At 49.3% G+C, this 27236-nt stretch overlaps 1 protein-coding gene across 2 annotated transcripts in view; it reads right to left on the bottom strand.

The window, feature by feature from the left end:
* Positions 1–1142: 1142 nt before the first annotated feature.
* Positions 1143–27236, bottom strand: part of SIDT1 (SID1 transmembrane family member 1) — a 49051-nt gene continuing 22957 nt past the window's right edge. For both annotated transcript variants that reach the window (XM_061988748.1, XM_061988749.1), the window contains 20 exons: positions 26386–26469; positions 25874–25967; positions 24276–24347; positions 23826–23919; positions 21850–21893; positions 17950–18021; positions 15779–15927; positions 14525–14598; positions 13936–14002; positions 13264–13337; positions 12678–12801; positions 11528–11645; positions 9580–9716; positions 7991–8099; positions 6751–6827; positions 5415–5461; positions 4523–4628; positions 4091–4201; positions 3257–3370; positions 1143–2320 (listed from right to left, as the gene is read on the bottom strand). In XM_061988748.1, coding sequence (XP_061844732.1) covers positions 2258–2320; positions 3257–3370; positions 4091–4201; positions 4523–4628; positions 5415–5461; positions 6751–6827; positions 7991–8099; positions 9580–9716; positions 11528–11645; positions 12678–12801; positions 13264–13337; positions 13936–14002; positions 14525–14598; positions 15779–15927; positions 17950–18021; positions 21850–21893; positions 23826–23919; positions 24276–24347; positions 25874–25967; positions 26386–26469 — 1830 coding nt within the window. In that variant the 3' untranslated portion in view covers positions 1143–2257. The remainder of the gene's footprint in view (positions 2321–3256; positions 3371–4090; positions 4202–4522; positions 4629–5414; positions 5462–6750; positions 6828–7990; positions 8100–9579; positions 9717–11527; positions 11646–12677; positions 12802–13263; positions 13338–13935; positions 14003–14524; positions 14599–15778; positions 15928–17949; positions 18022–21849; positions 21894–23825; positions 23920–24275; positions 24348–25873; positions 25968–26385; positions 26470–27236) is intronic.

Raw genomic sequence — 27236 nt, 5'->3', positions numbered from 1 at the left:
AACCTCCTGTACACCCCAGATACTATTACAACCAATTGTAGTTTCACTGGTCAGAGAACTGGAAGTGCAGTGGTTGTCACACTGGGCAAAACAGAGACCACAGCCCCATCACCACAGGAGTCTCTGATGGGGGCAGCCCAGCCTTGCAGCCCTCAGCAGTAAGGACTTGGGGGAGGGCTGCACCTCAGACTTCCCAGCAGCCAAGAAAGCTGCAGGTAAGCCTGTGTAGCTAATGGGTTCTGCCATTTGAGACACACCAAGAACCCATGGGAAAGGCTGCAGGGTGTATGAACAGGAAACGTGGACTGTCCTTGGTTTGGTAGTCCCCTGGTGCTACTCAGACACAAGCACCACATCCTTCCCTGCAGCTCATGCTGACACTGTTAAGGGAGAGAAGTCCACGCTTTGCAGCAAGCCTGAGAAACCCACCCCCTTTCAAACAGGAGATGTTCACAGCTCCATCTGCATGGCAAACCTACAAGGCAAGCCCCAAGCAGCGTCACATAAGGCAGCACACAGGGACCACCACTGCCACCTTCACATTTTGGCAGGTGCTGCATGAAATGCAGCTGCATCTCCAGAACAGTACAGCTCCTCTCCAGAAGGTAATGGGTGGTAGCCTCTTCTGCCATTCCTCTTCCAGCCCTCTCTTCAGTCTGCCAAAGAGGCTACAGTGACAAGTATTGAGACTCACAAAGTCAATTTGGTTAAGAGGACAAGACAGCCAGGGAGCTGGGTCCTAAGGATGACATCAGCTGTGTGACACTCCTGGGCACCCTACTGCCCCAAGCACTCTCTTTTGCTGCTGCTGAGAGCTGGAGCAAGAAGAATTCAGATCAACCTGCAGAGCAGGGAACCAGGAACATTCCTTTTATTGACCATCTTGACAAACTGCAACTTAGAAACAAACAAAAAACCCAGTAAAAAAGAGCTGGTGCAAAACCTTTCTAGGAGATATAAACTCCTTGGAGCAGAAAGCTACCACAGTCTTCCCTTTTGGTAAGCACAAGTGGAATGGAGCCTTCGCATCACTGGGTACATGCACAGACACTAAAGGAAAGATACTCAGACAATGACAAGGGTAAAGACAGCAGGCCTCAAAGAATAACTTTTTAATTCAAAATTACCAAAACAAGTCACATTTTAGATGCAAGTCCTGAAAATCATTCACATCTTGTTTTTTAAATAGCTAAAAATTCAAGGAGAATGCAGAAGCCATTTAAAAACTTATTTCAGATGCAGAAAAGTTGGAGAGGAATGAAGTTTGGTCTGCATCTTTAGCTAAAGAGCTCAACCCCAACCTCCTCAGAACCTCCTCCATGCTCCCAGCCTGCACGGGAACCTGCTTTGCCAAGTTAGCCCAAAGCAAGCTTGTGGGAGGAGAAAGTCTGAGGCTGCTGGTTCCACCCTGTCCCTTTAGCAAGGCCACGTGGCAGGAGTCAAGGAGCTGCCCAGTGTGCAAAGCTGTGGTTTCAATGCACTGTCTCTCAAAGTTGCATGAGGACAGCTCTTCTGGTACTGTGGAGACCATCATGCTGACAAGTGCTTATGTTGGAGGCACCAGAGAGAAGTGAGGCTGTTCAACACAAGCAAGCGAGGGAGGCTGCAGGAGCAAGGCATGAGCTCTGCCTCTGGCAGAGCAGTCATGGTTCACCATCTCGCTCGCAACACCGCAGTTTCTTGTTACCGTCGTGGCTCTCCACCAGCTACAGGAAGAGCCTCTCCAACAACAACAACAAAAGTAAACAGTCCCCCCACTGCCACCACAGTGTGGAGTCTTTCACTCCCTCGGTGACTGCAGGACAGGAACCAAATGCTCTCCGGAGCTGTGCTGCTGAGGGGACTCTCTGAGGGCAGCAGCCTGCAGGCACCAGCTGCTGAATGGCACTTCTCCAGCCTGCTCACCAGAGAGGAAGCGGAGCACATCAGCAGGGAGGAAGGGAAGCAAAGGTCTCCAACACACCTCCTCTCTCCTCCCTCTTCACCGTCTCCAGCACCCGCTGCATCTACCCAAGCCGAGCATGCTGTGCCCTGACCCCGGGGCCATACCTGCCCACCCCACAGGCTGCAGTAGGAAAGGAAGAGCAAGCACTGTCTTCCCTCCCTGTCCCCCTCTGCACTAGCCGTGGGACCTGGCTCCCCTGCCCCCATGGGGTTGGTGGCCATGGAAGCAGGCTCATTCCACATAGGTGCCAGTGGCCCGCTGCCTTTGGCTGAGCAGTTTGGGATGCCCCTTGTGCCCCCATCCTCCAGGGACTCAGAACACTGGGATCTTGTCCCTGCGCACCGCGTCCAGGTCATCATCCAGGGTCAGCAGGACCTGAGGAGGAAAGTGAGGCAGCTTCAGTCTCTCTGGCCAGCCCAAGGCTGGGGAGAAGGGCCAGCTCCTGATGGCATCTCACCACAGCAGGGCTCCACCTGGGCCACATCTCCAGCAGGCACAGAGCCACAACAGTGACCCAGTGCAGAAGTGCCAGATTAACTTGGTTTCTGTAATGCTCCCACAGCAAGTCCCTCGGGCAGCACAGCTGAGGGGTAGCTCTGCCTACAGTGCTGCAAGCACCTGAGCAGGTAATCCCACCCCAACCACAACAGAGATGCTGCTCATAAGCTGGTCCCTCATCACTAGCCTCTTGAATAGACATCCAGGAGGCAGCAGGGTGGGAATTGCTTGCTCAGGTCTTGCATGTGGTCAGACAGCTCCTTCACAAACAGCTTGCGCCTTGCACAGCCAGAGTTAAAATCTCCCTCTCCACTGCCCCAAAATGCCACACTGAGACCCCATTGCAGGGGGCACCTCCACCTTTTCCACCACACAGACCACCTGGCCTGAAAGGAGGTACCAAGTAGCGCAGCACAGAAGTCAGTTATGGCAGTGAGAGAAAGCCCAGGAGTCAGGTAAGCTCCACACCAGCGACCTTACTTGCCTAGATCAAAGGGAGTAAGGTCTCTTCCTCAGAGTGACTCACAAACCCATAAGAGGGTTGGTCCCATCAGCAGCCCCTCAGGTTCCCCGCAACAGCTGTGTGACCCAGAGGGAATTTGCGGTCAGGAGGCACAGAGAGCAACAAGCCAAAGGAGAAAGCCTGATTCCCCCCATGAGGCATGTCTGGAGGCAGAGCCAAGCAGAGGACTTGAGGTACTTCTGTGGGGCCCTGGGGCAGCCACAGCTCCATGTGGGTAGAGGAGGACAAAGACGAAGAGGAAAGGAGAGCATGAGGCCATGCAGCAGAGCAGGAAGCTCAGCAGGACTCACCAGGAAGGAGAAGAACAAGGCAGCTGCAGAGAGGAAGTGCCAGACATCATGGTCATCGAAGAAGCCCAGCAGGATGCACGGCCGGTTCTTCTCCCGGGATTCTGCTGGAGTCTCCTGGGGGAACAGGCAGGGGTCAGGGCACAATACCCACTCATACATGCCCTGGCTGGCCACCTTGAACCCTCTGGAGATCACCCTGGCTTCACCCTCCATGCAGGAGGCAGTAAAAGCCACTGTGCTGGCAAGGACGTGTGGTGAGAGCAGGGCAGAAATGCAATGTTGTACTTAGACCCGGAGATGCATCTGGGGCCACAAGCCATGGTTAGAGGGAACCCTTTGGTCTCCCCATTTGCAGTCCTGCACTGCATGAGCTGCACAGCCTCCAGCAGATCACCCTGCAGCAAGCCCCTCACTCCCATGGCAATGGTATCTCGTGAGAAAGCATCCAGTTGGGATATAAGAGCCTCCCAGCCCAAATAGGTTACTCCCCACTGACCACTTGCTCTAGGGACAAGCCTTCCATCCAGCACTGGTCAGGGTTTGCCCAGTTTTGCTTTCAGATCCCCAGCTCCTCCTCTGTCCCCTAACAAGGGCCAGTCACCTCCAGATCACCTGGGCCATAGTATTTCTACAACTGGAGGCATACAGTCATTTCTGTCTCAACACACCTTCCCGTGATCCCTTCACAACCTACTGAAGGACTTAAACCCTTTCAGCTCTCTATGAGCAGCTCAAGACTCTTCCCCAGAGTATTTTCTGTGTAAAAACAACAACAGAAAGGAAAGATGACAAGAGGTGGGGATGGAGAGGAGGACAGTGAAAGGGGATCTTTACCTCCCAGCTGCTGAGGGTCTGGAAGAAGAAGTAGAGGGCGGCTGCCCACACCACTGCCGTGGCCACGATGCAGAACAGAGGGATAGGCAGGAGCTTCTCAGAGCTGCGGAGCTGTACACAAGAACACAGCCTCACAGAGTGCCCCGAATTCTTCTCAGAGGCTAAGCAATACACAGGGGCTGACACAGTAGCCTGGACTAGATGTATCTGCAGAAGGTCGCTCACTCCAGAAAGACACAGCCCAGCCTCTCCCGAGATGGCTGCGCAGCATCCCTCCCTAACACCAACACTTGTCCCACCCTGAGCCTCACGGAAGGCCCTCCACATCCCTCTGCAGCATCACAGGAACCCAGACTGCAGCCAAAAGACAAGGCCCATCACTTCCCTTTTGGAGGCAGACACCCCAGGGACAGCTTCAATTGCTTTCTTTACCTTCATGATGATGTAGAAAGCCAGATACAGCAACAGGTTACAGATAAAGATCCCCAATATGTAGGAGGCAAAGTCTCTGGGCCGGTACAGCAGCCCAAAGATAGCACTAAGAAAGAGAAGAAGGGACATCAGAGAGCCTCTTTCACTGAGTACAAGGGTATATCCACAAACTGACTACCACCTGCTGCTCCCCTCCCAGCCTGTGGGGCCCCGCAACTCTACCACGACCCTACAGTTCCCTGGAGGAAATGCACCGCTTGCCTCTGCTCCCTGCTAAGCAAACTCAGCCATGCTCAGCCTCCGAGGGCAACCAGAGACCCCAGAGGGCAGGCAAGAGCCCTGGGCTCCTTCTAACCTGCAGCCAAATGCATCTCACTTGCTAGGAGCTGGTCCCAGATCTGTGTGTTCAGCAGAAGGCATGTCCCTGAGAAGCAGCTTTGGTGAAACACAGGAGCTTGAGGCAATGATTTCTGTGTCAGATGAGAGCGGATCCCTCCCATTCACGCAGTGACTGCTGAGCCAGGCTCTGTGGCTGCCTCTAACAAGCATCCTGCAGCTTGGCTGTGCCAGAGACCTCCCAGCTACATGTGCAGCCCCAAGATGCCAGGGCAGGCCCACACGAGCTCGCCCGTACACGAGCTGTGAGGCAGCGCTGGCTGAAACGTCAAAGGATGTCCCCAGTGACTCCATGATGCTGCCCTGTATGCTGCACATCTGCCTGCCATTAGACAGACCAAGCTCCTTGCCAAAATGTGTGAGCAGGCCCCTCCTCCCACAGCACAGGATTCCCGTGCTGCCTTTCCCCATTGCTTTAGGCCACTTGCCTGTCAGCGCCAAGTCCCACAGCCCACGCACACAAGTACGCAGGACACCAACACCCCACTATACTCACAAGGACCAGTTGACCAGGTTTCCCACAATGAGGAGCACCATCCTGTCCTGAAGGGGAGACACCAATGACTATGTGGAAGTAGAAAGAAATGCAAGAGAGGCCTTTGCCTTAGAAATTCAGGAGATGGTTACGGGAAGATTTGGACCCCAGTTTGTGCCAAACTGAACTGCGCCTGGCTCTGAAATTTGCTCTGCAGGACCCTTTTGCCAGATGGAAACTGCTCTGGAGGAGCTGCAAGGAGGAGACTAAACATCTCAAGAAGGCTTCCCAGAGAGGTTTTAGAGTCTCTTTCTCCGTAGATTTTCAAGAGCCACCTGGACACGTTCCTGTGTGACCTGATCTAGGTGAACCTGCTTTAGCAGGGATGTTGGACTGGATGATCTCTAAAAGGTTCCTTACCAATCCCTACCATTCTGTCATTCTGTGACAAGTTCAGCATTGAAGGATCAGCCTCAGGAGGTTCTGCAGATCCTTTTGCTGCTGCCACTGTTTTACTAGTTAAGATTCCTCCCTCACACCATTTTACAGAAAAAACTATTCCCCAGAGCAAGGACATTCTTGAAAGATGCAGCAGAGGAAATTTTGGGTAGCACCCACACATGTCCACAGAGCCTTTTTTTGCCCATCTCACCCTTACAGATGGGGAGGCCCTGTAACTACAGCAAGCAGAAGGGTTACATCTGTCAGGCATGTGCATTTATGCTTACAGCTGCCTCCATGATGTAGCTATTTCAGGCCAGCCAGGCTTACTTTATGCCTGAATGCCCTGAGTTTGCTTGCAAAAAGAAGCCTTTTGCTTGCAAACCTTAGCCTGACACTTAGAGAAGGGAGAATAATTTTGGCTTTTTAAAGAATAAAACAGGTGCTCATGGATAAAAACTTCAAGCCCTTATTAACAATCTGCAACAAGAAGCAAGTAATCAGTGGCACACAAGGTAACAGCTGCTGTTTCTTACTTTTTTTGCTGTCTGCCCTTAGGTGCTGTAGAAACAGCAATAGCTGTTGCATAAGCCATGGAGCCAAAACAGTTACTGCCTTCCCCAGAGCACCTCACACCCATTCCTTTGAATGGATGCCCCCAGAGAACAAGGGAAAGGCAAATCGTGCCACGCTTATATCACCTTTGCTTTGATGTTTTAGTCACCAAGCCTGAGATTAGGGGAGGCCTGGAGGTGGGAGGTAAACCCCTCCAGCAGACATCTGCAGTTACCCAAACGTCTTAGGGGAGGGAAAAGAAGACAAGCAGGGTGCATCACTCTTTCAAATAGCCTCAGCTCTTTCTCTACACATCATCCAGGGAGAGAGCAATTGCTGAGAGGGGAAGGAAATCACCTACCATGTACATTGGTCGGCTGCACTGCTGGATACAGTCCGTGTAGAGCACCATCGCTGCCCGTCGGAATACCCCCAAGTCTGTCAAAGAGGAAAGAGCCAGATCAAGCAGCAGAGTGAGATCCAGAACACCCACAGGGGAAGGACACAGACACTCTTGTCAGCTGACAGCAGAGGACCCAGCCTAAGGATGCTCAGGGTGGCAACAGGTTAAACTCTTGCCCTTTGGGAGCAGTCTGTGCTGAGTAGAAGGGCAGCTGCTCAGGCTGGGGATGGCATTTGGTCAGAACAACAGGTTAAAGAAATTAAAACATCCCCTGGACACTAGCACTCCCCAGAAGCCAAGCAGGCCCTGACTGTAGGGATAAACAGACTGGCTTTGAAACTACATGTCTCTGGAATAAACATGTGTACAGGAAAGGGGAAAAGCACCTTTCATGGCACAAGCTGCAAGAGCGGGGAAATCAGAAGAAACTGATCCTGCAGCTCTCAGAGGGTCCTAGAGCAGCAGAGCAAACTCAGGACACTCCTGCTCTCAAAATCGTTGCAGAAGCTTCACTGGAGAGCCATCGGTGGGAGCAGGGAGGGACGAACATGCATGCACACACATGTCCCTCTTCATCAACAAATGAGGAGCTTAAAAAGGCTTCTGTGGCAAGACTGGAGTTCCCCTGTGCTGTTTCACCCTCTCCCTGCCAAGGAATGGAACTGGCAGTTCTTCTGTCAAAGCAACTTTGCTTCTGCAGGTGGCACATGGGCCTGCCTCCCATCAACCCACCCAGACATGCCCGGCTGCCATGCTGCTGCTCAATCATCTCAACAGAGAAAAATGTGAGCTGCTGACAGTTACCTGAGTCAGGGCCATCTGAGGCAGGCAAGAGCAGAAGAGGAAGGAGAAATATGTTTGTAAACAAAGCATAAGAGTTGGGTTCCCCAATAACCTCTATCTCTCCCCACCCTCACCCCACGACAAGGTTTTATGTAGCTCACTGCTCTGAGCACAGGGCTGAAGAACAGGCTCCCTCAGAGTCCAGCTCTTCTGCCACCACTGAGGTCCTGCTGACTCCTACCAGTCTGGGAAGCAGCAGCACAATGACTTCAGAGGCCAGCAAGAGCATCCATCACGTGGATCAGAGGACAGGATAACCCAGAACACAAGGACTGTGCCCACGGACAACTCACGCAGGTGAGGACAGGAGGCACCTGCACAGCCCAGAGCAAAATGGTTCCATCACAGCACTTACCCATCTTGAAGCGGCCCATGTAGTAGATCTGGGTGCTGAGAGCCAGCGAGGCCAAAACATGGATCAGTGAGAAAATGACCCAAAACCACATGTCATTCTTCCCAAACACCTGAAAGCACAGACATATTAGTATCAAACTGAGCCCTGTTGTTAGCGGGCTGGTTCTTTTCTCTCCTGTGTCATCATGGGGCACCAGACAACCTCACTGAAGGTGGAAGAGAAACCCCCAAACCTTCCAAGTCCAGAGAATCAGGAGGAGCTCAGCACTTCTGCAGGGGAGAACATTCTTTCTGAATGCCCCTTCAGACAAGGATGACAGCTTGGAAGGAGTGCAGCTGGCCCAGAAAGCTGAGTTGCAGGGACTGCAAGGCTAAGCAACCTCTCCCTGGTGAAGTGGGCAGCAGCTCTAGGGCCAGGAGCTGGATTTGGGCACAGGCAGTCAGGAAACCAGCTGTTATTTTCAACAAGCCCATCATAGTAGACCAAAAAGGACAAAGCTGCTCAGCAGGCAATTGCATCTGTTTTATACCTTCACTTTATTTAAGGACTGGAAGTGACCTACAAAGGCAGATTCATGCTATATTAAAACTTCAATTTTTCAGTTATACTTTAAGGAGTCTAGAAACTCTGGTCTGCCATCAGGCTGTGAACAACCTCTCCCCTCCCCTGGGACACAAGACACACCTGAACATTTCCTTTTCTGATGGGGGAAAAAAAGAAAGCAGCAAGCAGAAAGGCCACCTCTGCATGAGTGGAGCAAGGGAGACATGCAGTTTATAAGCTCTACTCTACAGCTTCAAAACAACCCACAAGTCACCAGCTGCCCCTGCTTGCCCTCTCCCAGTCTGCTACCCAGAGACCTCTGCAGAATCAAGAGATATTCTATATTATATGTGTGGTAGTCAGGGGCTGTCAGCCCTCTGGGACATAGCTGCTGGTTCTGAGCAACAATTCCATGGACTTAGCCTGGTTACTGCAGACTGAAACCAAGTCCTCCAAACGAAGAGAAGCAGAGAACTCCAAGGTACAGCACTGGCTGGGGATTCAGGCAAGCCCAGCTCAATACTTGCAGTGCCATGAGCAAATGGGCAAAGCAAATGGTGCCAGTCTGACCCATCAGTGACTACTTCTGTACAAGACCGACCCTCTTGTGATTCCTTCTGCTCCAGTGCCCTTCTATAGGCAGGTATTCTAGAAACTTTTTGCATGGGAAGCAATTAGATAGAGGACACCTGTCTTGGAAGCTCAGCCAGCCTCACCCCTCTCCAAGGTGAGCCACCCCACAGGAGACCAGCTGCATGCTTGGTCACAAACACCCAGATGCATTAATTTCTCCTCCTAAGGGCACATGACAGGCAAAGTCCAAAAAGGAGCCCACCTAGAGAAAACTGCTCTGCTCCTCCTTTCCCTGCAAGGCCAGGAAAAGGATGGAGGAAAGCCCAAGAGTACTGGAAATTCAAGTGCTAGCAGCTGCTCAACACGCTCTTACCCTACCTTGCTGCTTTCCCCATTCATCTGCCCACCTAAGGTAGGTTTCCAGTCAAACCTTCTCCTTCCCAGAGAAGCAAGTGGGTAAGAGGCAGCCATACCACTCCAAGGACAGCCAGACAGATGACCACAGCAAATGAGGCGTAGGCAGAGTAGGCACTGGCATTGATGTCTGGGTGGCGGGTCTGGTACAGCTTGAGCATGCACAGTCCTGCGATCATGTACATGAAGGAGGTGTCTGCAGAGGGAGCACAGCAGAAACAGTGAAAACAGGTACTGCCAGAAGGCAGAGAAAGCTGCTCTGGGTGCATATGCACATCTGCTGGAGCGATAGGCTGAGGCCAATCATATGAGGTTCAACAAGGCCAAGTGCTGGGTTCTGCACCCTGGGCCACAACAACCCGAGGCAACGCTGCAGACTTGGGGTAGAGTGGCTGGAAAGCTGTCTGGAGGAAAAGAACCTGGGGGTGTTAATCGACAGGCAGCTGAACATGAGCCAGCAGTGTGCCCAGGTGGCCAAGATGGGCAACAGCATCCTTGCTTGTATCAGAAGTAGTGTGACTAGCGGGGCCAAGGAAGTGATTGTCCCCCCTGTCGGCTCTGGTGAGAGTGCTCCTCTAATACTCTGTCCAGTTCTGGGGCCCTCACTACAAGGAGGACATTGAGGTGCTGGAGTGTATCCAGAGACAGGCAACAAATCTGGTGAAAGATCTAGAGAACAAGTCTGATGAGGAGCAGCTGAGGGAGCTGAGGACGAGAAATGAGCAAAGAAATGATCACTCTCTACAGCTACCCAAAAGGGGGTTGTAGTGAGGTGGGGGGGGTGGTCAATCTCTTATCTTCAGTAATGAATGACAGGACACGAGGAAATGGGCTTCAGTTGCACCAGGAGAGGTTTAGATTAGACATGAGGAAGAACTTTTTCAGTGACAGGGTTGTTAATCATTGGAACAGGCTGCCTAGGGCAGTGGTGGAGTCACCATCCCTAGAGATATGTGAAAGATGCATAGATGAGGTATTGAAGAACATGGTTTAGTTTAGTGATGGGCCTGGCAGTGTGAGGTTAGTGATTGGGCTCTATAATCTTAAAGGTCTTTTCCAACCATAATGACTCTATGATTCTACATAATATGCAGCAGCAGGGCCAAACCCAAGGCTGGCAGGCACAAATCCCTGATGCCACGCTACATTGTACAGCAGTTCATCATCTTGCAGCACATCTACCATGTACTAGGGCAACTAAGACCACAGGGGTTTACAAAATAAGTGCCTCAAGACAGCGCAGCACAGAAACAGGCAGAGAATCACAGAACGGTTGAGGTTAGAAGGGAGCTTGGGAGGTTGACTGGTCCAACATCCCCATCTCAAGCAGGGTCAGCTATGAGAGGGTCGTCCTAGATCGTGTAAAAAGTCAGGCTTTGACTATCTCCACAGGAGACTTTGCAACCTCCCCAAGCAACCTGTTCAGTCTTTGACCACCCCTGAAGTAAAATAAACACCAAAAAGTATTTTGCTGTGTTCAAGATGCAGTTTCCTCTGTTTCTTGTGTTTTAATTTGTGGTCGTGGCCTATTGTTCTGTCACTGGGCACCACACATCTTTATGAGAGCCTGGCTCACTCATCTTCAGGCCCTCTCAGCAAGTATTTATGCACATAGACAAGATCCTGCCTGAGTCTTCTCTTTCCTGGGAAGGCAAAGGAGCCCACAGAGAAAAGTGTTTCCACTGATACGGCAGATAGAGGCTTTCTAGGCTTGACCACTCTGCCACTCAGGCTGTGCACTTACTCTCTTCAAACACTGAGCCACAAAAGCAAAGGGAAATGTTGCCAGCAGTGCAATACCAGAGCCCCAATGTCTGGAGGGGAGGCTGAAATGCCTTAGTCCCAGCATCCAAAGCCTCCTTGATTCCTGACTGAGCCCTGGAACAGGCTGACTCCAGGGAGATTTCCAAGAGTAGAGGGATGGGAAACACCAGCAACTCTCTGGGAGACAGAGCATGGCAAATTCTACCTCCAGCAAAAAAAAAGGGGAAAGAAAACTCAACTTACCAAACTGGAAATTGGAGTAATTAGGGCAGACGTGGTAACAGGCACTGAGCACCCCTTCCATCATCAGAGCAATGCCCATAGCATAAAAGAGACCAAAATGCTTTGGGATCCCATAGTCCTGGAAGAAATTAGAGCTGTACACTAAGTACCCCCACTGTCCTGATGACAAGCAAGCTTCCCTTCTCCATCACTTATCCCTCCTAATTGCTACACATGCTCTTCAGTCACACAGCATGCAACCATAGGCTCTGCATTTAGCCACACTGCATAGCCAAGGGAACCCACAGGCAGCAAACCCAAGCTAATCAAACAGAAGCTTCTGGTCTGAAGACCTCATTGTCTTGGTACTGACATCTTGAGACTAAAAAAAATCTCTGTCTGTACCTTGTGACACGCTACATCTTGCCCAACAGTGGGAGAGCAATGAGAACCCAAAATAGCAGCCTTGCTGTTGTGGTCAGTAGGAGGTTAAAAGCACCTGAGGAACAGAGCCCACCAGTTCAAGTCACCTCCATCACAATCTGGCTGAGATCTCATCTAAAAATCATAAGCAATAGATCCTTAAAACTGCCAAGGCATTTACTTGCTTTGAAGCCAATGAAGACCGAGCTGTTTATCTGCAGAAACCACCAGCATCACCCTCCAGAGGGCTACGGATTTCTCCATTCTCTCCCAGAAGGTACTGAAGAGATTGCAGCAGCTCTGGCTACAAGCAGCTCTGCTTCAAAGCTACAAGCAGCCAGATTCCTCTGGGTTATCGTAGGCAGCTCTCTTCCCTCTTGCTAAAGAAGACTGCCAAGAAAGAACTCCCGGTTGTATAAGACAAACCAAACCTCGCTATACCCGGCAGCATCTTGGGACACTCTTACTGTCCCAGTTCCCCTGGCAGTGAGCGCTGGGAGTTCCTCTACCTATCTCCTTGTCTCTGCAAGCCCAGACTGAGCCACCACAGCAGTACAGACATGCTGTAAGCAGCAAAATTTGGGGTATGCAAGAATACCACCTAGACTCATTGTCGGGGAGGAAAAGAGAGGAGGTTTCAGACATCCGGCAAGGAAGGCAGACAGGAACCCACTGTGTATCATTCGGGTTTTCAGGTTCTCCCTGCCTTTCCTCCCTCCACTCAGCCCCATGCAACCATCCTTCCTACCAGAGTATAGATATCTTTCATCTCCATGGCCCGACGGTGGAGAATGTCCCTGCGCAACACAATGAGGAGGAAGAGAAAGCCCAGCAGCATATGGCCCACGTTGCTGAGGATGTTGTTGAAAGCACTGCAGGGGGAAAAAGGAGATTTAAGATTAATGCAATACAGCAGCAGGAAGCTGAACCCTGAGCCGTGATAAGCTGATTCCATTTAGCTGCCTCACCACCATCCTCCACCTCATCATCTGCCCAAAATCTGCCAGTTTTACGCCCTGGACAACAACTTTAGGTTGAGTAGTTTACCTGCCCCAGTAGATTAACACTTCCTCTGTGAGAATCTCAACTCTAGGCTTCCTTTACACTCTCCGCATTAGTTCAGAGAAAGACTGCACTGAAAGCACTGGTATGATCTTCTTTGCAGAGCTGCTGCTCCTTGGATACAAGTGAGAGCATCCAAAAAAGCATAGGACCTCAGTCATCTTATCGACACTATTATTGTGAACCTGGCAAGGATAAAGTCCTGACCTAAGCACAGCACAAACACTCTGGAGGCACGAGACAATAATGCAGTGACTGCAGGACTCACTCACCTCAGCACCCCAAGGGGGTGAGCACACAGAAAGTTGTAGTAGCAGATGTCTTGATTGCCTGTCACATTCACTACCTGGACAAAGAGGAGGTGGGAGACCCGATATTAGCAAATCCTCCCTGTTAGGGACACTGCTCTACATAAGGTATGCCAGGACAGCCTAGCTCTAGCACTGCCAACAGCACAGGGAAGTATTGACACCTACAAGTGAAGCTTTTGGGGGATGGGGGGTGCAAGATGCAGCCACGGCCCACAGATCTGACAACAGGAAACCTATGATGGGCTCTCAACTCCACCCCTTATAGATCTGCTTGATGGAGAAATCACTTATGTCACAGCAAACCCTACTTGTTTTCAGTTGTCTTTTGGAGATAAGAACAGATTCCTCCTGCCTCTAAAATGATCCATGCCCCAAAAGAGACATCAGATGAGCAGGAAAACACCTGCATTCCCATTTCCCAAGCAAAACAGGCAGAACTGAAAGCTTAGTGAGCCAAGCCAGTAGCAACACTCAACACAGTACACAGAAAGCAGCTAATGTCAACTGCCCCTCAGACACAAGAGGGTGACCCCAGTTTCACTTCAACTGTCACCCTTACACCACACAATCACAGAGTGAGTTTAAAGGCAAAAAGAGTTTAAATGCAAGGGATTGCCTCAGAGCCTGACACACCGTCTGGTAAGTGATGACGAGCTGGATGACTGGCAGGGCATAAAATACTGCAATGGTGATGATGTTCCTGCAGAGGAGAGAGCAGCAGTAGTTACACACACCAAGACTATTGATGCATGCCCAGGACAGAGCCCAGGACATGGCTCGTGGAGCAACGTGTACACCTCAGTGCCTAAGGGCACTGACCCTGCTCTCCCAGACAGAGCTTGCCATCTCTGGTTGTGGTCTCCTGAAGCAGAGGAGTTAATGTGCTAAGGCAAACAAGGGGCAAATGCTAAAGGTATCTGAAAAGCCAGTATGTGGACCACAAGCTCATGTGTTTGGGTGCCTATTTCTACCTTTATAAAGTACGTTCCAGCACACCAAGTGCTACCATGCTTTACAGCAATTATGCACACCAAAATCCATTGCCAGGTTCACGTGTGCACTGGTCCACAAATACTCTTATTTGAGGTAGGTGGGATCTGCAGTTACTGGCTTGGAACAGGGTCAGAATGTTTAACAGGAAAGCTCTAATAATATTCTCAGGTCCAAAGCATGGTTCCAAAGAATCCAGAGCTTGGGTCTTACCAGTTTGTCTTCTCCTTACCAGAAATAGATTTTGTATTTTTTGCTGACAATCCTTCGGTCCTTCCTGGACAAGTCAGATAGGTAAAGGAACACCTAAAATATCAGTGGGTAGACAAAGAGAGAAGAAAACAGAAAAGAACTAGTGAAGACTACAGTACCCAGTAGAAGATGTTGATGTATTGGATAATATACACCTTGGTGCTATTTGGAACCTTTTTTTTTTTACACAGCAAGCTGCCTTACTGTCCCTTGACTCTATGGGGAATGAGTTTTGCAAAACCCTCTGACCTTCAGGAATGGCTCTGACCCCACAGAGCAGTGTAAGGTGTCAAAAGGAGGCAGTTTGGGAGCTACTAGCTTAAAGCCCCTCTGTACACCCACTGTAGCTACACTACTTGTAGCACACAACTACCTACTATTGCATATTTTGTCCCTACGCTGTGGCACCTCCTTGGACTTTGTGGGACACATTGGGCTGCCTCTACCCTTCTCAAAAGTCCCCAGTACATTCTGATTTTTCATATTCAAAATCACTCCTTTCAGCAGCACACTTAACACAGCAGAAAGGCGTTCCACACTCTGAAAAAAAAAACCCTAAGAAGCACATTTGGCTTCATTAAATCCACCTAAAAGAGAAGGGAAAACTTGAAAATCCTGGCAAGAGACTAGTGCTGGTCATAGCCCGGATGTGTCCATGGCCCGGCATCAGAGTGTGCTGGGTTTGGTTAATTCTCTTCATACGAGCTATGTTTTGGATTTATGCTGAGAACAGTGCTGATAACACAAGACTTTTGGTTATTGCTGAGCAGTGGTTACACAGACTCAAGGCCTTTTCTGCTCCTCACTTCAGCTGACCCATGAGCAGGCTGAAGGTGCACAAGAAGTTAGATACAGCCAGGACAGCTAACCCCAACAGACCAAAGGGATATTCAATGCCATGCAGCATCATGCTCATCATGGAAAGCTGGGGGAAGAAGAAAGGGCGGGGACACATTCAGATTGATAACATTTGTCTTCCAAAGTAACCGTGCCATGTGATGCAGCCCTGCTTTCCTACCTGCCTGTCCATGGGAAGTGGTGAACGAACCCCTTGGTTTGCTTTGCTTGCATGTGTGTGGCTTTTGCTTTATCTATTAAACTATCTTCATGAGTTTTCTCACTTTTACCCTTCTGATTCTCCTCTCCATCCCACTGAGGGGGAGAGAGAGTGGCTGTGTGGTGCTTGGTTGCTGCCCAGGGTTAAACCCTACTACACGTGCCCCGGCTGCTGTACCTTTGTGCGGATGACGTTCTTATCGCTCTCGATCTCTGGCATGGTGTCAAAGTCACTCTCCTCCTCCACAGAGCTGTCTGTGTCAGAGCCAGCTGCTGGCCTGCGCTCGGGAGAAGACAACTGATGTCCACCACTGGAGCTCGACTCGTCTGGAGCAGAGTGGGGAGAATCACAGAATGGTAGGGGTTGCAAGAGGCCTCTAGAGATCATCTAGTCCACCCCCACTGCTAAAGCAGGTTCACCTAGATCAGGTCGCACAAGAACACGTCCAGGTTGGTTTGAAAACTTCCAGAGACAGAGATTCTATACCCTTCTTGGGCAGCCTGTGCCAGGGCTCCCTCACCTGAACAGAAAAGTAGTTTTTCCTTATGTTTAAGTGGAACTTTTTGTGTTCCAGCTTTTGTCCATTACCCCTTGTCTTGTCACTGGGCACTACAGAAAAACAAGTGCTGACATTCTCTTGACAAACACCTTTTAAATACTTCTAAGTATTAATGAAGTCCTCCCTCAGTCTTCTCCAGATTGAACAGCCCCAGTTCCCGCAGCCTTTCCTTTTAAGAAAGACACTCCTGATCATCTTGGTGGCCCTGTGCTGCTCTCTCTCCATAAGTTCCCTGTCCCTCTTGAGCTGGGGAGCCCAGAACTGAACACAGGACTCCAGAGGAGAAAGTTGCCCCAGACATCAGCCTCAATCTGCTGTGATAAGGTGATACAGCTGTTTCAGGAAACAAGTTTTTTCCGTGATCACAAACCTTCCTAAAAGTCTCAAAAGTACTCTAAGCTGATATCCGAGGACCATCTTCACCCCTCTGCAGCACTGGATGTTCCTCTGCTGTTAGTCTATTACTTTTAATCTCTAATGCTTTCTACCCTTTAATAACCTGGGCTCTGAAATCTGGAAGTCCAAGAGAAGCCAGAAAGTTCTGGTGAAAGCATCAGTCTGTTCAGGGGTCAGAAACAGGCTGAACTAGTTAATCTCCAGATTTTGTATAAGCTTTATACATAAGCTTTTCTAAAAATACCATAGAACAAAAGCCAAAGAGGAAGAAAGTCTGCTTTTCAAAGCAGAGAGAGCATCAGCTTTGCTCCCATTGCCTGCACAGGATCAGTCACCTGCAGGTCAGTGGGACCTGCCTGCACTTCCTACCAGCTGGCCAAGCTCCCAGACAGCCCATTGCCCACAAGGGCGTCAGCAGAACACAAGTTTCTTTCTCGTTTGCCAAACACTTTAAAATGTTTCCTTGGGAATTAGGGAGGGGTAGGTAGGGTGGTGCTGAAGCCCTCAACTCAATTCCAGGACTTAAACACTCCTGAATTTTCCCCAAACATCACAAAATACCAGTTCTGAGTTTCTTTGTCAGGCATTCAGAGATATCACACCTGCACATCCCAGCAAATGGAGTGTCAAGGCTGTTTTTTACACCACAGTGAGGAAAAGGATCCTGGGCAGCAGACCACGAGCTACACAACATTGCTTGTCTCCCATTTGGGCTGCTCTCTCACCCTGCCCTGGACCTGCACCACCTCACCCTGCAACCTAGGTCATCAAGCTGCCAAATTCAAGGATTATGCCCCAGAGGTTGTCCACAGCACTGAGCTGTTGAATACCAGTCCCTCCACAGGAGGGACAACTGTTGTATGGAGACAAATGGTCTGGCAAAGACATTTCCCATCATCTCAGATTAACAGGACTCTTGGGAGGTTGATTGCTGCCAAGGCATGGTTCACCTGTTGAAAACATGACATTATTTCTCTGCTAATAAAACCTCTAGACTGCAAGGAGCTCTGATTCCATCTTGCCTTGCAGCATGTGACCCTTCAGCCTTCCAGTGAAAGGCATGAACTAAAGGTTGGCTTAACGAGCTAGTAACAGACTCCTAGAAGCTTGAAAGTCCCTTCTAACCATCGGTCCCTGGATCAGCCTACTGCCCAAAGCAGCACCATCACAAACATTTGTCAGACGACCGTGGCTTTATTTAGGTAAGACACACGCTTCCAATAAGTGTCTCTTGGGGCACCTCTTCCAGAGATTTGTCACAGTTTTGTCCCAAAGTGCAACCTGAGCCTTTCTAGCTGCATTTTTCTTTATCCTTTTTTTTCCTTTAAGTAGCTTAATTCCCTTCTAGCTTCTGCCCCAGGCAGAACCCTCCTCATACTGTAAGATACTGTACCGATAGCACCATAGCTGCTTCCCTCAGGGGTGCTGGCTGTGATGGGGTGGGAAGACGTCATAATTCCAGATCCTGCAACAGAAACAGACCCAAAAGGGACAGTTTAAATGTCAGTGCTTCAAAACACATCTCTGAGGTGAACAGAAACAGCTTGAAGAGCCAGAGGGGCTTGGGAAAAGCAATATTTCTCCAAACAGATGGCAGTCTCCCTTTAGAGCACACTGTGCAAAAGAGAAACTCTTGCTTTGCAATGTGAAGCAAATCCGTTCCCTCAGCTGCCAGTTTGAGACACAAAACCACAAGCCTCCAGCACCATGCACTTTGTGGGGCTGCTAGACTTGACAAGTTCTAGAGCAAGTCTCATGATATACCGAGCACCCTCATGAATTCCTAATTCTTCTCTTCCCTGTCCTCACACGTTGATCTATTCAAACATCACTACCTCCAGTTATGCCTGGAAGAGCCACAGCCAGCCTTTGGCAAGATAGCTGTTACATGGTTTTAACCAAGCAAGGAGAAAGCAAAAATGCTCTGTGAAAAACAGTGGTCATGATCTTGTGCTGATGACAAGAGGGACAAGTCTTTGAGGGCTGGGAAGTCCCTGCTCCCACTCACACATCTAATGCAAGAAGGGCTGTATCTCCCCTGTGGGCTGCACTGGGACTTTCCCCACCTGGCTTCACATTCTCTTGTTTTTTGCCTGGTACCTGTTTGATGCCTCTGTGGTTGGGATCAGCTGCTGGACTGGCAGCAGACAAACACATCAGGAAAGGCAGCCAGCTGAATCCTTTCACAGAAGGGTCAAACACACACCTTCCCAAAAGGGAGGGAGCGAGAGCAGGAGTAGTAGAACCACATCTTCCCGTGGTGGTAAACAGTGAGACAGGTCCCACAGCTTGTAAAGCTTCACCTTCATAACAACATCGTGTGGCCAGCCAGCAGACAAGGGATGCAGAACATGAGATAGTATTTAAAGACAAGTAGCCTCACTACAGCCTGGCAATGGCCTGGCTTCCCCAGCTGCATCTCTGGCTTTGCAGTACGCTGTCTGTCTGAAAGTGACAGACACAGGCAGACTCCTCTTTCCAGGTAGCAATTCTGGGCGCTTCTGTAACACCTTGTGTGGGCTTTTACACCATTTCCATTAGCCACTTATGTTAAAAAGGTCCAGAAACTGGTCTGCCTGAGCCCAATTTCTAAGCAGGGGAGCACCCATAGACCAATGACACTTGATGTTTCAGATCCAAGTTACCGCCTTCCTTTGACATGTCCACAGGACTTGCTGGGCCGTGGGCTAAGGCTTAGGTCTCCATTTCAGCTTCTCTGCCCCACCCTGCCCCATCCCTCTGATAGGGCAATGAACAGCTTGGGGGTGTGTCTGAAATGCACAGCATGGCATGGACTGAGTAGCGGAGAGCTCTGGCACACTGTAGACCCCCACGACACCTCTGCAGCTGTGAGCTGGGATTGGCAGGATGTTTTTGTAAGTTGTTGCAAGAGCAAGATCCATCTTCTACTCCTCACCTGCTGTGCAACTCTCCTTCTCTTGTGGCAGATTTTCCTGTTGCTTTAAATTCATTTGGAAAAGTCATTTGGAAAACCAGTTCACTGGGGAAACAGTGAGGGGAGCATTTCGCCATGTTTGTGGCACCAAGACACGTGCACACTTCCCTCTCCCATCAGTCCTGTCCCACAGGGATCCTCCCTTCCTATTTTAGATCAGGCTTTACGCTCTCAAGTGACTTGCCAACATTCTCTCTCAAGGAACCAAGGGAAGATTTAAATCTGGACAAAGCAGTGTGGCCAGGGAGAAGAGGCACTCTGCCCTGTTTCTAACAGCCACTTTGGACCCAGCTCACCCACTAATTTCAGTTCCACTTCCCAGTGTACAAGTGAGTCAGCAGAGTAAACACTAGGTGTGGTTCCTCCAGCTACTGCCTTTGCCAGATACTGATGATGTGGAATGGGAGGTACCCAACAGGATTAAAAAATAAGTTAACCACAGAAGCTAGGCATAGGATGGGTGACAGGAGCAAAGGGACACATGGAGTCTTGGGATATTCAAAGGCAATGAGCACAGACAGGTTGTGCATGGAAGTGCTGAACACTTTCTTGTTGGGGAAGGGGAAGGTGGAAAAGGCAAGACCCAGGGATACTTTGGAGAAAGAGAAATTCCAATGGATGGGAAGAGGAAGGAAAAAAAAAAGAAAGAGAGAAAAAGCCAGCACACCCTGGGTGATCCGGAGCACAGGGAAAACATCAGTTACCAGCTTACAGGCATCAGTAAGATGCACACCCTGAAAAGACATCTCACATGGTTCCTTCCCACAGGAAAGGATGCAGCTGTGAGAGACGTAGTGCCAGGCACATAAAGGTGGTACAGAAGACAAGGGAGAGGACAGGCCACAAAAGAAGCAGGTGCCTCTGAAAGGAAGCCTGTAAACTGTGAAGGAACTGTGCTCCTTTGTCCCTTCACAGCAATGCTGTTCAGCAATTCTTATTGTCCAGGAACCCAGTCATCTGTGCTCCAGGTCCATTATAAGCACAGCAGCTGTGTCCTGCAGCTTCTTTGGGAAGAACCAGGATTTACTTTCCACTTCTTGCTGGGGCAGCTTGGAAGGCAGTCTAAGCTGCCTTCAACACCTTCACCCTCAGCTGTGTCACCAGCAGTGCTCCCCAAGGCTTCTCTGAGTGCACCCTGCAGAGACTGTGCCTTCTTGCCTTAGACAGTGATCCCTTATCACCTTCCCCAAACTCCCTGACACTCCAGTCTGCAGCCCATAAGACCTGCTTGTCTCACAGCAGTATCCATCCCAAATGACTCAACACCAGAATATTTTTAAGTGCATGTTTACAGTCCCTTAGTCATTTGGTTATGTAGAAAGTCTTTCACACACATTCCACACACAGGAATCCTTATGTGAATCTTGGTGGCTGAAGAAGACACCTCCGAGAAACCACATGCCCCCAGCTCCTCAGCAGAAATATCAATATCAGTGAAGTACCACTGCTAAACCTTTAAGCACAGCTTAGTCGTACCAGTACTCTTAACTGCTGGTATTTAGCAGACTGGAGAGAACAAAGATTTTAAGAGAGTCAACACACCAAGAACCTTCCAGTGTTGCTAAAAATGTAACATTCTCCCTTGACGCAGGACACAGGTACAAGTAATGATGCCTTTATCCTCAGACCAATGCTTTGAACAGCTTTGCAGGCACTAAATATTTAAGCAAAATTAAGCTGCCAGCCTCTCACAATCCTCCAGAAAGCAGAAACCCAGAGTCCCCACCATCCACATGACAAAAATTTCCACCTTTCTCTAGTAGCCTCTTAGATGTAGTCGTGCTGTTGTAACGCAGAAATCTGCGCTATGTTGAAATGTGGGTGCAGCATAAAGTAAACTGAATCCAATACCAAAGTAAATAATACAAACAAGTCAATCATTCACTCGGTTGCCTGCAACTCCCAGTTAAAAATAAATTGAAATTTAAAATAAATTAAAAAATTAGAGGAGTCATGCTTAAACGAGGCAGAGGAAATCTTAAAGGGTAAGAGCTGACAAACTCCAAGTGTCTTGTTTAGAAATGAACTTACCTGGCAGCAGTAATGTTAGCCTGTAGCCAGGTCTAGCCAAGGCTTGCCCTTCCTCCATCCCTCTAGAAGTCAGCTTCTCAGAGCAGAGGCCCTGAGATTCAGAGGAGCCTATTTCAAACATCCTCTTCTTGTGAAGGCAGAGAGGAAGCTCTAACCTCTTTCATCGGCATCAAAGACTATGTGGTACATATACAGGGAAGAAGGATTGCAGGCGCAGAAAGTACTTGACTGACAGCCTGTCCCTTGCCTGGCCTGGAACCTGTGCTGTTCACTTAAAGCTGTTGCACAACAGAACAGAGATCTTACCATCCTCAGGACTCAGTCTCCCAGCTGAAGCCTTCCTTCGAACCCTGAAAGAGAACAGGCAGCACTCATGGGAGAGCAAGTAAACCCCATCACCTGCCAGCCATAACAGGGTTATCCACAATACAAACAGGCAAACACGGTGCAAGCTCTAAAACCCAACAAAACAATAAGAATAAACCACATAAGAAACAAACAAAAAGAAAATAAAAACAGTGTTTGCACTAGCTATGGCTCAGCCATGATTTGCTTGCTATCCAGCTGACTTCCAAATCAACAGGACAACCACTGTCCCAGCCTACACTGCTCAGCACGTTGGTAGAGACTTAAATCACCTTCCCAAACCCAGCTCCACTGCTAAGGAGACTGAGCACCTAAGAACCCACTGAAAAGGCAGCAGGAGCTAGAGGCACTCATCAGCATGATGCTTAAGAAGCCAATACAGAATCACAGAATTTCAGGGCTGGAAGGGACCTTGAAAGATCATCCAGTCCAATCCCCCTGCCAGAGCAGGACCATCTAGAGGACACACAGGAACGCGTCCAGGTTGGTTTTGAATGTCTCCAGAGAAGGAGACTCAACAATGCATCTGGACAGCCTGTTCCAGTGCTCCCTCACGGTGAAAAAATTCTTCCTTGTATTTCTTTGGAACCTTTATCTTCCAGCTTATACCTGTTGCCCCTTGTCCTATCATTGGCCATTACTGAGAACAGTCTGGCTCCATCCTCCTGACACCTGCCCTTTACGTATCTGGAAACACTAATGAGATCACCCCTCAGTCTCCTCCAAGTTTAAGTGTCCCAGCACCTCCTTCAGTGCGGGTACCATGAAAAACACAACATGTGCCCACAACAAAGTAACATAAAAAAAGAGCACAAACACACACACTTAAGTAACTTCATTGAATTGTTCCAATAAAATGTGTCTTCAAGTTAAGCCATGCTCCCATCTTGAGACTGTTTTGTTTCAGAGCATGAAACTTTTAAGGTTCCCTCTTTTTAAGCAGCTGAAAACACTTTGCCATTCAGTTTGAGAGGGCTGAAAAGCATGGTTCTCACAAACCCAGCCTCCTATTTAATTAAAAGCTTTATATAGCTCTTCTCATGCAAACCTTTGCCCCACAGGGTGGGAAAGTCTCAAGTCTTCATGCCTTGAACAAAGGATTTACTTCACTATCATCACTGCCTACATAGGCAGCGGTGACTGATCCCAAACTCCACTATCCCACCACCTTAAGAGCATCTGCCCATTGCCCAACCAAGGCTCTCATCCTGTGCTAGCTCTTGGCTGCGCTACAGGAGCAAATTTTACCTCTCTTTTAGGCTACTGTCCCCTCAGCCATTTTCTCTCACTGAAGAGGGCTTCAAGGTCATATCCAGTGGGCAACATGGGACAGATCCTGGCACAGCTGGGAAGACTTTTATCTTTTGGGACTTTTTTTTTTTTTCCCCCTCTAGAACAACCCATTATGGCAGCTCTGCCCAAGTTCACCTTGGACACAGATACTCCCCTCAACACAAGCCCAGGCATCAAGGTTTGAGGCAGGTCACGAAGAAAACCAGCACCCTAGAGACCCCAGGGCCCTATTTCAGTCACTGACTCTTACTGCAGTACTTGTTCTAGGACTACTGGGAAGTACCCTGGTTCCCTGATGCTCTGTCACTCTGTATCCCAGACTGGCCCCATCACAATTCCCACCTGCCACCTCATATCCTCCTGTCAAGAAACCCAGGGGTAGAGGCACTAAAAATGATAGAGGAGAGAGCCTTTGTTTTCCACCATTGCCGTGATCCCCACAGCAAAGGAAGAAATATTTTGTGGCTGATGGTCAGTAATAGCCCCCTGAGTGGTCAAGGACTTGTCTGGCTGCTCTGCTCAGATGTTTGCTGCCCCACTTGCCCTGAATTCTCTGCAAGGCAAGGCATCTCTGAGGATGAGAAGAAACAGAAAGGCTGTTCTTGTAAAACCCCTTGACTCACCTGATGTAGTGGATGAAAGCAACAATCACTGAGCCCAGGTAAAAGGAGAGGAAACTCAGGAAGCTGAAGAACATAGCCTGAATGTAAACAGACTCTGAGGAGAGAGAAGGCAGGAGTCAGCTCACAAAGCTCAGACTCAGCACTCCTGTCCTGCTCTTCTCAACACCACCTAGTGACAACGCCCAGCCCCAAAGAGCCCTTCAAGAGCAATTTTCAGGACCTCCTGCATGCTCTCTCTGTCTTTCTTTACCTCCAGTGCTAGTTGGTGTACCCGTGAGACCACCCCATGTCACAGAGCATCTACTGGAAGGGACCAGGGCTCCAATGGTTTCCACTACTGGTGCTTTCTGCACCATTGCATCAGAGGGCTGCCAGCCCAACCATACCCTCTTACACAGAAGTGCCAGGTACCCCCCACAGAGCTGCACCACTCTGCGCAAAGACACTGACTTTTAATAGAGGGCATAATCGTCACTTGGAGGTTCTTTGTCCGCTGCAGGTTCCAGGTACGGTTGACATTCCCTGTGAGATGCAAAGTGCACAGTAAATGCAAAAGCAATCAAACATTAATGATCTCTGGCCCTTTTCTCTGATCTCTGCAATTGCAAAAACACCAGGATCTGTCTCTTCACTAAAATCTGTGTGTGGTTTTGCTCTAAACCTTTCCCAGGTGTGTTGAGGCACAACCTTTTCCACATATCTCCCTCCCTCCCATCTCTATATCCACACACTGCTCAAATCTGGATGTCAGAATCCCATAGGCATCTTATCTCCTATTCATATAGTCCCCAAAGGGCAGCTTCTTTCACTGAAAATACTGGAACATCATTTTTGCTTTTGGCTAAGGCTCTGCTGGCAAAACACTTCTCTGCAGGATGCCATGCAAGAAGCTTGTTAATGTTTCAGCAGGGCATAGCACACTGCTAGTACAGGTCAGCTGATACCTTTGAGAAAAAAGGGAAAGACACCTGGAAGGTGACAATTCCAATTTTAGGATGGGAATTGGGAGAGCCCAATATTTCTCTTGGTTACAGCCTTGCTTCTCAACAACCTGGATGAGGGGACAGACTTGCCCTCAGCAAGTTCCCCGATGACACCAAACTGGGAGGACTGGCTGATTCCCCAGAAGGCTGTGCTGCCATTCAGCGGGATCTTGACTGGCTTGAGAGTTGGGCAGAGAGGAACTTCATGAGGTTCAACAAGGACAAGTGCAGAGTCCTGCACCTGGGAAGAAATAACCCCATGCACCAGTACAGGCTGGGGATTGACTTGCTGGAGAGCAGCTCTTCAGAGAAATCTGGGAGTCCCAACTGACAATAAACTAACTATGAGCCAGCAATGTGCCCTCGTGGCCAAGAAGGCCAATGGCATCCTGGGATGCATCAAGAAGAGTGTAGTCAGCAGGTCACGGGAGGTTCTTCTCCCCCTCTACTCTGCCCTGGTGAGGCCTCATCTGGAGTCCTATGTCCCGTTCTGGGCTCCCCAGCTCAAGAAGGACAGAGAACTTCTGGAGAGAGTCCAGTGCAGGGCCATCAAGATGATCAGGGGACTGGAGCATCCCCCTTATGAGGAAAGGCTGCAGTAACTGGGGCTGTTTAGTCTGGAGGAGACTGAGGTGGGATCTCATTAATATTTACAAATACCTAAAGGGTGGGTGTCAGGAGGTTGGGACATCACTTTTTTCTATTGTATCTAGCAACAGCACAAGGGGTAATGGGATGAAGCTGGAACACAAAAAGTTCCACTTAAATATAAGGAAAAAAAAACCCTATTTCACTGTTCAGGTGAGGGAGCTCTAGCACAGGTTGCCCAGGGAGGTTGTGGGGTCTCCTTCCTGGGAGGTCTTCAAGACCAGCCTGAACATGTTCCTATGCAACCTGATCTAGGTGGACCTGCTTTTAGCAGGGGGTTGAACTAGATGATCTCTAAAGGTCCCTTCCAATCCCTACCTTCTATAATATGACCATCCCACAAGAAGGTCCCCAAGGACTCCTGCTGCTCCATCACCTGGATGCAGCAAATCAAATCCAACTCCCAGCACAACTTACCATGAATGGAAGAAGGCACAGAGCCCCCACAGGCATAATCCTCTGGCTTGATGACAAACACAACAAAGAACTGCTCACCCGGGAAGTCCTTTCTCTGCATGTGAGGACAGAAGACGACAGAATCCATGAGAAGTGAAGGAGTCTCTCCCTCCAATGTAAAGCAGAGGTGATAATCTCCACAAGGCCAGAGATCAGGTTTTAGTTGCTACACAGTCACCAGGCTCACAGAGACCTACCTGTTCTGGACAGAGCTTGACTTCTGGGATGCTCCCTTTCTCCTTCCTGACAAGCTGAGTTCATCGGTACACCAACAGTACAGCAGTGCACCAACACAAACAAATCAATGCTAATGCTTTCTTTTTTTTTAATTAGTGCAAACTATCTACATAATCTTTGCTCACTGTAAGGCCCTACTACCACCACTAAGGAAAAAAAAAAAAAATCAAACTAAACACAAAACCAGACAAACACACCTAAAAACACTGGGTCACGAAAAATTCTTAGTGTCTCACCTGCACTGTTATAGCTGCCTGCTTTGTCATGGACTGGTAAACACCGTTGAACTCCACATTATGGTCCAGGTCATACACTGGGCACTAAAACAGACACAACTAAGGGTTAAAAATCCAGGCACAAAATCCGAACTGATTTTTTAGGGAGCCAGCAGGGTAACAGATAGCACAGAGCAGCAGAAAAAGACCCTGCTTGGGTTGACAAAGGTAACAAAACAATCAGAATCCATTCAGAAGTTAGAGAAGCTGCTCTGAATATAGCAGCTGTGGCCTGTACATACTGACCTCTGCATTTTCACAGGAGGGCTGCAGTTCAATCCTAGATGAGGATTCAGACAGATAGGTCACTCCAGGATCCCCACAGTGCAGCTCACACCCTCAGCTGTACCACGTGGTTTGCAGCCTAAACTATATACCACGGGCTTCTCCTCGTTTTACTCTTTCCCACCACTCAGTACTGACAGGTGATTTTTCAACCTGTCAGCAGTCTCCCATGCCTACCTACTGTTCAAACACAAGGAGGTGGGGAGGAGATTCTCTCCTCACCCCAGGTATTAAAGGTGACTGCCAGAACTTTGTAGCCGCATCCAAGGTACCTTCAACTTCTGTCACCATCTCACCGCTCCCACACTATGGGTCCCTGCATCATCCACAGAGGTGGGAAAGGAAGAAAAATACTGGGCTATTTCCCAGCTGTGAGATGCAGCCAATTTCCATGGCAGAGAACAGATTTCTTCCTCTTCCCAGCAAATGGGATGAGTAAGTGTGGAGAGAGGAAACTGAATTGCAAAGGAAGATAAACCTCAGGTCTGAAAATCAAAGTTCCTCAGGCTTCCTTGAGCTAGGGGAGA

The sequence above is a fragment of the Colius striatus genome, chromosome 1, assembly GCF_028858725.1.
Source record: "Colius striatus isolate bColStr4 chromosome 1, bColStr4.1.hap1, whole genome shotgun sequence".
Lineage (NCBI taxonomy): Eukaryota > Metazoa > Chordata > Aves > Coliiformes > Coliidae > Colius > Colius striatus.
The sequence above is the reverse complement of the archived record's forward strand: the minus strand, read 5'-3'. Positions and strand labels throughout refer to the sequence as shown.